General features: G+C 43.1%; 1 protein-coding gene across 1 annotated transcript in view; it reads left to right on the forward strand.

Moving 5' to 3' along the window:
* Positions 1 to 12216, forward strand: part of ADAMTS9 (ADAM metallopeptidase with thrombospondin type 1 motif 9) — a 167899-nt gene that overhangs the window by 50800 nt on the left and 104883 nt on the right. The window contains exons 9-11 of the mRNA XM_066613881.1: positions 3604 to 3750; positions 5126 to 5267; positions 6797 to 6904. Of these exons, the coding sequence (XP_066469978.1) occupies positions 3604 to 3750; positions 5126 to 5267; positions 6797 to 6904 (397 nt within the window). The remainder of the gene's footprint in view (positions 1 to 3603; positions 3751 to 5125; positions 5268 to 6796; positions 6905 to 12216) is intronic.

Raw genomic sequence — 12216 nt, forward strand, 5'->3', positions numbered from 1 at the left:
TATCACTAGTGCAAGTCCTTGTTGCCCTGTGTAGGCAAATCAAGCCTGGGAAGGGGCTTGGGGTTCAACATGCACCACTGCCATCAATCCTGCCCCCGTTCCACCCCTTGTGAAGGGCACACCTGCTCTTGTGGGCATCCCAACATCCACTAGAGTATGCAGAAATGCTCTGGCCTTCTCACTGACGCAGTGGCTGCTTTACAGCTGCTTTGTGGCCTCAGGATGCACGTTCTACCGGCACTTCCTTTAGAAAGGCAGCAGACCGCCTACAGCAGACCAGTCAAGGGCTGTAATTCAGTAGTATAAAAGAGACTTCTTCCAAGCACGCACATGACGGAGAGGGCAGTGTGTGAGAAAAGAGATAAGAAGCTACAGGTGGAAGTAGGACTGAGAAAGAGAAAATGAGGAATAGGTCTACACGTCTTGCCTCATCTGCTTTCTCTAATTTTCATGTTTGGGTTGCCAGGTGCTCTTGACAACCTCTCAACAAAATGTGTTGACTTCCAATGCTTAAAATGCTTTATTTCATTTGAAATTGAGGAGATGTAAACTGGTTAAACTTAAACTGGTTCCTTTGGAGCAGGATATAATGCTTTTATTTTAAATGCTTCTGAATTGTCATCCTTTCCTTGGTTCCCTAATGACAATTTCCAGAAATCAGGTCTTGACTACACTTAACTTTGCTTAGTTCATTGAAAATGATTTCTGGGGTTAGAGGCAGCTCCAGTTGGAAACCTCCTCTTTGCTCTTTTAGAGGGAAGGGGATAGAGTTTGTTCACTAAAGTCAAGCTTAATGGAAATGTAAACTCATCAGCCTTCAAATTTAGGATCACATCAGGTCATTTCCTCTTTTCCACTTCAGATAGCACAGCAGCCTAAGCTGTTCTGTCTCTGTGTATTACCACCATTCTTCAATATATCATGTGGTGCAAACCTCATATAGGGTAGAGGGGAGTTGATATTGATGCTTAATGGCATAGCGTAAATGTACCACATTAAAAAAGGAACCATCCCTGGAATCATGTTCCTCCCTAGAGACTAACTCCATATAATAGAATGACACCAAAGATAATGTTGTGCATGGGTGACTGAAGCTAAAAGTTCAGCTTCATCAGAAAACTTTGTCAGAGGAGTGTAAACACTTGGGAGCTGCTGCATATGAGGATTTGTAGAAAACTGTTTTACAGCAAGTTTCAAAAACTAGGTTTACCAGTTAGGGCAGCGATTTTCAACCTTTTTTGACTCACGGCATACTGACAAGATACTAAAATTGTCAAGGCACACTATCAGTTTTTTGACAATTGACAAGGCGCACCATGCTGTTGGTGGGGGCTAGCATCTCCCAATGGCCCTACTAATAAATGACCCTCCCCCAAACTCCCATTGCACACCTGCAGACCATTCATGGCACACCAGTGTGCCATGGCACAGTGGTTGAAAATGGCTGAGTTTGGATCATGATTAGTTAGACTGTTCTCTTGAATGCAGAATGTGCACCGTTTTCCCCTCATTCTGTATAATGCTGTCTATTAAAGACTTAACAAATTTATTTTGGAATAAGCTTTGGCGGACTAGAATCCATTTTATCAGATGCATAAAATATTATCCTCAGTTGACAAGTGGTTTATAATATATATACACATATGTAGATTTGTGTATACATACACACACACACACACAAACACACACACACACACATGTATAGAGCAAAAAAGATTGTAAACCATCGAATCAAATGACCATGAACTGCTAGATGGTACAGTCTGTGACAATTCTAAATAAACTATAATTTGCAGCTATAGGTCACCATCTTTCAAAAGCAAAGAAATAGAGCCTTTAATATATTCAAAAACAGTCAGACATTTCTCTTATAGGGTGTAAAGCAAATGAAATAGATCCCTATAGTCTAAACAGTTGTTATAACAAAATATTTCAAATTCAAAGATACCTCTAAAATGTTAACTATTGGATTTCCTTTGATCTTTTTGCCCAAGGTGAATTCATCACCTATGGGGTATATATTTTGCAAAAATTTGCAAGTTAATTGTTCTGCAGCTTTCCCCTTTTAAAACATTGTGACCAGCACATTGTTTCATAAGATAGACATTTTCAATTTATTTTCTGTGAATAAAAATACACCCAGGGCAGAAATGCATTCCAAACATATTTAATGCCTTGTCTATGTCAGTAACTGGGGTGAAAAAGCTACCCCAGCTTACTTTCAGTGCTCTTTGCAAACTAGATTAACCCTGAAAGGTGTTGGTTGTTCTTTAATGACTCTTACCATCAATGCTTGATTGCAATAGATAGTTAATCTGCAATTCTAAGTTTACCTCTGGTTTGCAAAGTTTTCATACACCTAATTGTTGTTTTCAGACTATCCTTTTAGAACCTTTGATGGGTCACTATGTGTTTTCAAAGAGCAGGAAGCTAAGAGCAAGTGTGAAAATGATCAGATCTAAATGTTGGACAAAGTAAAAGGCAGAGTGTTCCCCACAGAGGAAGAAAAGAGAGAGTTCTCTATAGAGAGCTCCTTCATTCCCGAGCAGGGATCCATTTCAGCAAGAAACAAGCTTGCATATGTAACACAATTTTGTTTTTAAAATCTTCAGAAGCAAGTAGAATTGGGCTGCCCATCTTGTAACTGACTCACTAAGTAACTGACTCATCTTGTAACACAACTCACTAAGGCTGCAATACTAGCCTCACTTTTCTGGGAGTAAGACCCACTGAACACAATAGGACTTACATCTGAGTAGACCTGGTCAAGATTGAGCCCAAAGAGAGCCAGTCAACAAAATGGTTTCAGTCTCACAATCTCTGACCATTCATAGAATGCAGAGATTTTTATACCTATTTTTTTTTGCCACCCACTTCCCTTTAGCATAATAAATGCTTAGCAAATGAGCTAGTCAAAGTTAGAGTCTATGTCTACTCAGAAATAAGGTCCATTGTATCAGTGTTTTACTCCCAGGAAAGTGTGCATAGAATTTCAGCTGTAATCTCTCAATTTCAAAATTGCTATCTTTGGTGTGTGGGGGTGGAGGTGGAGGTTCCTAGCCACCTGTTGTATCCCAACCAGTCCACGGGGAAGGCTGCCTATGGAACGTCACTGGGGCCCCAAGGACATAGGCTGCTTCCTCACAGCTGTTCTGCAATTTCCTCCCGCAGATCTCAGAGCAGAGGCAGGCAGGTGTTTTACAGCACTCTACTTTTCCTCCACCTCAGGGCTTTACTAGCATCCTTATGGAACCTCCTTATGGGCTAGCCTCAAGCCCTCAACCAGCCCTCTCTGGCGCTCTCCTTATATTCCCCTGGCCTTGGCTGATCCCTTCCTCCTTCCTGGTTCCTCCAATCCAGCCTGGTTATCCCCTGAGTTCTAAACATTCTTTCCTGTAATGTCCCATGCGTGGCCCCACAGAGGTCTTTCCAGTCTGCACCTGGCCAGATGCCTGCTGGGCAGGCCGTTCCCTGGGTCAAGTAAATCTAGCCCCAGACAGTCAAATTCAAAGTTGTCTTAACTTTGGACAGGGTCATATTTTTTGATGATTTTCTTTTTAAAACCCTCATTAACGTGTTAGTCACCATTTTGTTCTCTTTTAGATTTAACATGCCTCATGATGACAATAATAAATGCAAAGAAGATGGGGGGAAAAACCAACAGCATGTTATGGCTCCCACCCTGAACTACAACACCAATCCCTGGATGTGGTCGAAATGCAGTCGGAAATACATTACAGAATTTCTAGAGTAAGGCATTCACTCTGTCTTAACTGTTCTATATTAATTGTAGGATGCTATCTGGGAAGGAAGAATGGGACTCTGTGGTTATGGATATGCAGTTGATAGGGGCAAGGCTGTTGAGATTTATGTCAGTGGGCAGGAAAGGAAATTGAAAAGAGTTTTAAAGTGTTTTAGTCTTTTGATCAGAAACCCTTTCTGGTTTCAGCCTTTTGAATCCATTTCATCGAGTCAGTCTAAATGTAATATATCCCCACAACAAGAGAGAAAAGCATCTAGTTTAAATAAAAAGAAAAGGTGTGATCCTCATGAACAAATTAAGGGCAGCAGTATCATGCACTGCAAACAGCATCAGGTTGTAATTCAGGTTGTTAAATAAATAGGATAGCATCCCTGTCAGTGGGACTTTTTTTAGAGTTTGTATCCATTACTCTGGTTACTTCTGATTGATGCTGTTATTCAGTAATGATAAGCTGTTGACTAGTGTGACCACCTGGCATATCTGCCACCTCGGGGAGTTCGCTGAGGGCATGGCTCCCTAGGCCTGCCCTTGGTGATGGGTATCACCGAGTGACACTTGAAGGTGAGATGCTGGCAACTCACCCACTGACAGCAATGCCGCAGAAGGCAAAAGGGTTTGGGGGTAGGAAAGTACAAAAGGGAAGGCAGGCTTGGCACTGGAGGAGGAGATGGAAAGTCGGAAGGGCAAGAAAGGCAAGTACAGTGAGGAAGACAAAGATAGGGAAAGCTGAGACTGGGCAGAAGAAAGAGGGACAAGGGACTAAATGAGTTAATGGAAGCCCGGAGGAGAGAGGAGAGCCAGTTGAGAGGAGAAAGAGGGACAAGTGAGTGTGGCACAGCAGGAGGCAAGCGGTGGAACAGGGTGAGAGAACAAAGAGCCGGTAGGGAGACAGTGCAGGGGCAGGTGTGAAGGGCATGAAGGAGAGAGCAAGAAGGCACAAGGAGAAGCAGGAAGGGGCTCAAGAGAGAAACCAGTTGAGAGGAGGGGTCCAGGCAAAGAGAACAGGAGCCACTTGGCCCAGTCTAGCACCTGAAAGTAACATCTAGGGGAGATGGGCGTCCCATATTGCTCAACCACAGATAGGGGCTTATCAAGAGTGCTCTTGAAGGCACCTCTCCTTTTTGTTTACTCCTGCTCCCCTCTGATAAACAGCAAGTGAGTAGAGTAGCCTGGTATAAAGAGTGTGCGTAAGACCCAATGCTAGAAAAATTGCTCACATGCCCATATGATGCGGACTTTCCTCCTTGGGAGGATGTGGAGAGGGGCAGGGTGCCCTTAACTAGTCATTTAGGAATTCTAGAATTATCTTAGCTTGCTTCTGCAGCACTTCAGTGGAGAAAAATGTAATGATTTTCATTCCAGCACTGGCTATGGAGAGTGTTTGCTTGATGAACCTTCATCAAGATTGTTTGCTTTGCCTCAACAACTTCCAGGACACATGTATGATGTCAATAAGCAGTGTGAGTTAATTTTTGGGCCTGGAGCTAAGGTTTGTCCCTATATGGTAAGCGCTTTTCTACTTGTTTAACTTTCTTCAAATGTGAAATACTAATAGACTTTCCAGAATAAGATTTGTCCATAATTTGTCCTTAAATGGACAAATGCATGGTCCTTAAATGGAATCATTCTCATAAGGAGTGTATCAAAGGAAAGTTTTTTTTTTAAAGAATCCTCAGTCATTTATTAATTACACCACACAGAAGTATTTTACAGCACAGTCCTGTATATGTATATTTAGAAATAACTCCAGCAGTGTTAAGTGGGGTCTACTTTCAGGAAAGTAAGCATAGGATTGCAACCTGTGGCTGTAATCCTATGCACGCTTTCCGTGGAGGAAGCCCCATTGAAGATAATGAGTCTTCCTTCTAAGTAGAAAAGTATAGTCTTAGTCTTTTTGAAACATTGTTGCTAACAGTTTTGAGAGTTTATGCAGAAGTAAAATCATGATTGGATCATTATTTACTGCAGAGATGGACACTTTGTTTGGTACTAAGGTGACCACTAGAAATTTGTCGTGAACCAAAGAGTTACAGATAACAGACCTTTTTATTTTATACTATTGTTAACTTTAAGTACATGTATCAGGGTGGAGGAGTGCGGATCAGGCCCGGGACAGCGGTGATGGCACACACCGAATTCTAAGCCCCTTCCTATCACAGTTGCGCCAGTAATGGAGCTGGAACAGTTCCGGGTTTGTCCCATAGCAACTGCTAGGGCAAAGGGACAATGTCCCCTTACCTAAGAAGACCTTCAGCAGCCAAAAATCCCACACAGAATGCAGGACAGGTTTCTGGAGGAAAAATCCATTACAGGTTACAAGCCATGATGTGCATGTACAACCTCCTGATTTTAGAAATGGGCTATGTCAGAATGCCAATGCAAGGGAGGGCACCAGAATGAGGTCTCTTGTTATCTGGTGTGCTCCCTGAGGCATTTGGTGGGCCGCTGTGAGATACAGGAAGCTGGACTAGATGGGGCTGTTCTTATGTTAGTCAGTGGAAGCTCTGCCGATGCCACTGCAACACCGCACAGGGACTTGGGTAGGATTGAACTGTATGAGATAATACAGCAGCTCAGGGAAATTTGCTGTCTAAGGATAAGGCCCATACTGGAAGAACTTGGTTGGGGAAAGCTAGTGATCCAGTCTTTTGCAAGGTATCGGTGATGACTGATAAAGGGAAAAAAAAAAGTTCATGTTTTCCTGACTGTCTGGTTTATTGCTGTTTTTACTCAAAGCTGTGTTTTTTACGGGAAAGTTTCAGTCCACTCTTTTGAAAATATTTCTTCCAGACTTTCTGTGTACAGATTTAACCACTAGCCCAGCTGGTTAAATCCAGGATAAGACATTTGGGTGAAAAGATACTACTTTCCTTAGCCAAAGTATTTTCCCCTGTTTAATCGTGTTCATTGTTTATAGAAACTTTCATAGCAATAGTAATAACACCAGGGAGATTATCTAAAATACATTGGAGGCCTGTAACATATGTTCAACTGGCTGTTCAGTAATGCTCAGACCACTTAAAATTATTTAAGCAGAAGCAGTGCAGAAGACTCTGGTGCATCAATGCTGATGGAGCACTCAAAGGATGTCGCACTCAACACACGCCATGGGCTGATGGGACAGAATGTGGCCCAGGAAAGGTTGGTTGGCACTTTTACTATTTCTTGGGGTTCTTTATTCTGTGCAGGAAGAATAATTACTGCATTATGTCCTCTGTTCAGTAAGAAGGTCTTTGATCACTTTGTGTCTTTGTAGCAATGATTTTTCAGACTGCTAGATCACAGATCAGCGCACAGATCATAGACAATGTTCAGCCTGCCCTTTCCAGAGAAATCTATTCTGTCAGTTCTTTATGAATAAAAAATTTTATTCTCTCCTCAGCAGCAATATAAGTTTTAGTTTGGAGTGACCACTTAAAAATGAAATCGCATGCGGGTGTCTGTTTTTGCAAAACGTTTCCACAAGCTGCGGAACAGCAGCTGTGGAAAAACTGCCTGAACTGCATGAGGCAGGATTGGCCCATACATGCAGTCAGCTAAAGAGACTGCCTCTGGGAGCAGACTGATGGGAGGCTGATGAGCAGTCTGATGAGCAGACTGATGGGAGGTCTCTTGTTATCTGGTGTGCTCCCTGGGGTATTTGGTGGGCCACTGTGAGATACAGGAAGCTGGACTAGATGGGCCTAGGGCTTGATCCAGTGGGGCTGTTCTTATGTTCTTATGAGGCACCCATCTCTGTCTGTCTACTTGCCTCCACTGCTCCTCCTTCCACTCTCTGGGTTGGGAAGGACGAGAGGGACAAAGAGTGTGGAGGGGAAGAGGTTGCTGAGCTAGAACGTTGCAGAATGTGAGGAGCAGAGGCTGGCGCATCATCAGGTAAGGAGGGCAGCATTTGGCATTTGCCTCAGGTGCCAAGAGCTTTGAGCCAGCCCTGGCATGGGAAATCATTTGGCTGGCTATGAGGAGATGTCTCAGAGAGAGATTGTCAGCCTGCTACCACACTACAGAGTGAATGGGGCCTAAACCAGTTTTCCACTGGCCGGTCCAGTCATTGTGCAGTACCGTGGTTTCATTCTGGTTCTGTGTGATCCAGGTTTGGGCTAAAATGGCACTTTTGAGGGTTTGGAGAGGTGATTTTGAGTGGAAAACAGTTCAGAAGTAAAGAGTTAAATACCCTCTTTCTGTGCTGCAGTCCCATTCCAAATTGTATATTTACTACTTGTGAGTAAACTTAAGCCTGTAACTACACACTGATGCATTTAGTGTTGTTATATGTAGTTGACCCTAAAGAAACTATGGGTGCAATCCTAACCCCTTATGTCAGTGCTTTCCAGCACTGACACAAGGGCAATGCAGCTCTGAGGTAAGGGAACAAATATTCCCTCACTTTGAGGAGGTCTCCGTGAGTGACACCCAACTGCAGGATGCAGCACATGTCCCATTGTCTATGCCAATGCTGGAAAGCACTGGCGTAAGGGGTTAGGATTGCGCCCTATGTTGTTGACATGCCTGATTTAAGTCACACAGACATACTCATGTGACATATTTTAAGTGTGAGAGTACTGAGGTGGGTAGCTTTAAATCAATTAATCTAGTCTCTAAATGTTAGGCTTTTCTGAGTTAATGCTTGTCAGAGTAACTTATTTTGCCTTTAAGTTAGCATTTTGTTGATGACATAAATCTTCAAACCCCAGTTCCTGACAAGACACTTGTAACTTTTGAACTTTACCTATGTGACTGCTGGGTGGATTCATTCAACCAAGTTTTTCACATTATGATTGCAATTTCTGTTGACAGTTTGTTTTGAAACATGGATGATTTTCCGCCTTGATGGGCAGAGGGTTCTCTTAAGGTGAAAGCAGTAGTCATGCCTGGAATTCCTTACCTGGATAGGCCTAGGGCAGCGGTTTTCAAACTCTCAGGGAAAGTTTGAGCCGTTCTAAGTTCCTGTGGGGGCAGGGAGGCAGCAGGGGCAGGGGGAAGGCAACAGCGTGATCCCTAGGTTCACGCTACTGGGGGGGGGCTGCAGGGGCTTGTGGGGAGCCCTGCGCGACCTTCTGCGAGGCTCCCTGCAACTTCAGAAGTGAAAGTGGAGCGATCACGATCGTACTCCACTTCCGCTTTAGCTGAGGCAGGGTAGGATTGCTCCACTTTTGCTTTCGAAGCTGTGGGGAGCCCTATAGAAGGTCATGCAGGGCTCCCCGCACCCCCGGGAGGCTGCAGGAGGCTCAGGTAAGTGCACCCAAGCACCTGCAGCCCCCTGAGCAGTGCGATCCTAGGGATCGCACCACTGCCTCCTCCCTACCTCCTGGCTGCCTCCGCTGTTTAAGGGGGCAGAGACCAGTGCCCATGACACCCCAGTTTGGAAAGCCCTGGCCTAGGGGACACTATTCTGCAGTGCCTCTGACCCTCCCTGGAGGCTAGATTCCTAAGTGTGGGACTTGGGAGCTCCTGCTTGCTGGGTTCTGAGCTGTCTGTGACAGATCAGGAGAGAGATCTTGGGGTGGTGGTGGACAGGTCGATGAAAGTGTCGACCCAATGTGCGGTGGCAGTGAAGAAGGCCAATTCTATGCTTGGGATCATTAGGAAGGGTATTGAGAACAAAACGGCTAGTGTTATAATGCTGTTGTACAAATCTATGGTAAGGCCACACCTGGAGTATTGTGTCCAGTTCTGGTCGCCGCATCTCAAAAAAGACATAGTGGAAATGGAAAAGGTGCAAAAGAGAGCGACTAAGATGATTAAGGGGCTGGGGCACCTTCCTTATGAGGAAAGGCTACGGCGTTTGGGCCTCTTCAGCCTAGAAAAGAGACGCTTGAGGGGGGACATGATTGAGACATACAAAATTATGCAGGGAATGGACAGAGTGGATAGGGAGATGCTCTTTACACTCTCACATAATACCAGAACCAGGGGACATCCACTAAAATTGAGTGTTGGGCGGGTTAGGACAGACAAAAGAAAATATTTCTTTACTCAGCGTGTGGTCGGTCTGTGGAACTCCTTGCCACAGGATGTGGTGCTGGCGTCTAGCCTAGACGCCTTTAAAAGGGGATTGGACAAGTTTCTGGAGGAAAAATCCATTATGGGGTACAAGCCATGATGTGTATGCGCAACCTCCTGATTTTAGAAATGGGTTATGTCAGAATGCCAGATGCAGGGGAGGGCACCAGGATGAGGTCTCTTGTTATCTGGTGTGCTCCCTGGGGCATTTGGTGGGCCGCTGTGAGATACAGGAAGCTGGACTAGATGGGCCTATGGCCTGATCCACTGGGGCTGTTCTTATGTTCTTATGCTTGATGCCAAGGCCATTGGCATTCCACAGAGTTCCATTTTGACCTCCCCATATTGATTGACATCTACATGAAACCCCTGCCGGAGGTTATCAGGGTGTTGACTTCTTTAGTTACAGGTGTTATAATCCTATGCACACTTACCTAGGTGTAAGCCCCATTGAATATAATGGGACTTACTTCTGAGTCGATATGCCTGGGCTAGGACTGTAAGAAGTTAAATGACTAAAACTAAACCAATGCAATAAAAGGTCATAAAGACAAAAAAAACTTATTTGCACAGTGCTTTTTTAACAAATCAAGGTTTTATTAAACAGTTCAATAGAAAAAAGTACATATACAGAAACTGCAGTTCTTACCATTCATTCTCTTACAATTTCCTAGCAATTTACTTGCTAGTCAGTTTCATTGGCTAGTGCTATGTCAATGAATTATATTATATTCTTGTCACTTTCACTCAGTTCATCCCCCACCACCAGCACAGGATGCAACTTAAGTCCCTTGGTACAGCAGCATCAGTGCAAAAAGTTGGGTAGGACTGGGCTCTTACTGTATTTAATACTGACTTTTTGACTGGACTTTATTGCATTACCTAAGATTGTATTATCATAGTATAGTGTTGAGTACCTCCCTCGCAGGAGGAGAAAGGCATATCCAGCCATATCCAACTATTTTTAATTAACAAATGGTGAGGAAAGCTCACCTGTATCACTGACAACATATCACTGAAAATCAACAGTGGATTTTATTGAGTTACAGCAGTTTCTTAGATGAGGTTCTTCATCTGTTGTGTACAGAATGTGTCATATTGTGTGAGTTTTCTGCACTTGCAAACCAAAAGGTCTGCCCCATGTAAGCAGAGCAGCTTTATGAAACTTTTACTGCCTATGCAGAATGTTCCTCCTTTGGGACCACTATGTGCATATTGGTGCCTTGGGTTCTTTTCTTATGTCAGCTGAGGAACTTGCCTTCTGCCGTGGCAGACTAATGCTGGCTGTTTCACCAGTTGTTAAGTTCTCAAAGCTTTGTCATGTCTGGGAATGATGGGCACATAAGTGTCTGCGTATAAGTGATACAGGATCTTTTCAGAATGGTACCTAGAACATCCAAGTATGTGGGTCAGTAGTCTTTCTAAGTGAAAAGTGCTTGTTTTTATTCCCTATGTTAATTACATTGCTTTTTCTTTTTTGTTTTTTCAGTATGATTTGAGAGATTCTTTCAACATGTCTGATATGCCATGCATTGTGGCATCTAATCTAAAAACACAGACAGACTGCTTTCCCCAGAAGCTGTTGTAACCTGTGCTTCTTGTTCTGGATCAGTAAATGGGCACAACTCAATGGCTTGGGGAATTGTCACTCATAGTTATGATTGTATTTTCTTTAGCAATAGAATTTGATTTAACAAAAGGTTGTTAATATGTAACTAACATATAAATGTTTTATGCTCTGTGTTTCCCACATCCATAGCTCCACATCTGCATAATTCTTTTTACCCAATTTCTTAAGGGTTTTACAAGCAATTTGATTAATTAAATTGGGTTGTGTTTTGGGTTGTTTCTTCATCATGAACATCTATTTATGAACATCTATCTGTGATAGAAAGGTGGGATATAAATTATTTTAATGACTTAGGGCCCAATCCTATCCAAATTTCCAGCACCGGTGCAGTGGCAATGCAGCCCTGAGGTAAGGGAACAAATGTTCCCATACCTTGAGGAGGACTCTGTGACTGCCTTTCCACCACAGGATGCATTGCTTGTCCCATGGGCACAGCTACACCGGCACTGGAAAACTGGATAGGATTTGTCCCTTATTTACTATGGTAAAACATCTTATGGTCTGGTTATCCTAGAAACCCCTTGTCTGCTTTATTTATTTATTTATTTATTTATTTATTTATTTATAGAATTTATATCCCACCTTTCTGTCCCATTAAAGGGCACTCAAGGCGGCTTACAAAGAAATCATATAAAAACATAAAATATATAAATACATGTAAAAATAAAAAATTTAAAAAACAATAAAACACAGTAAAACTTGGAACCCAAAATTAAAATAAATAAAAATTTTAAAAAATCCACTCACTCTATTAATGGTGGCTGCACTCCCACCCCCCAACTCCCTCAAACACATTACCCTTTGTCAGGGTTGACCCAAA

Source organism: Tiliqua scincoides, chromosome 2, assembly GCF_035046505.1.
Source record: "Tiliqua scincoides isolate rTilSci1 chromosome 2, rTilSci1.hap2, whole genome shotgun sequence".
Classification (NCBI taxonomy): domain Eukaryota; kingdom Metazoa; phylum Chordata; class Lepidosauria; order Squamata; family Scincidae; genus Tiliqua; species Tiliqua scincoides.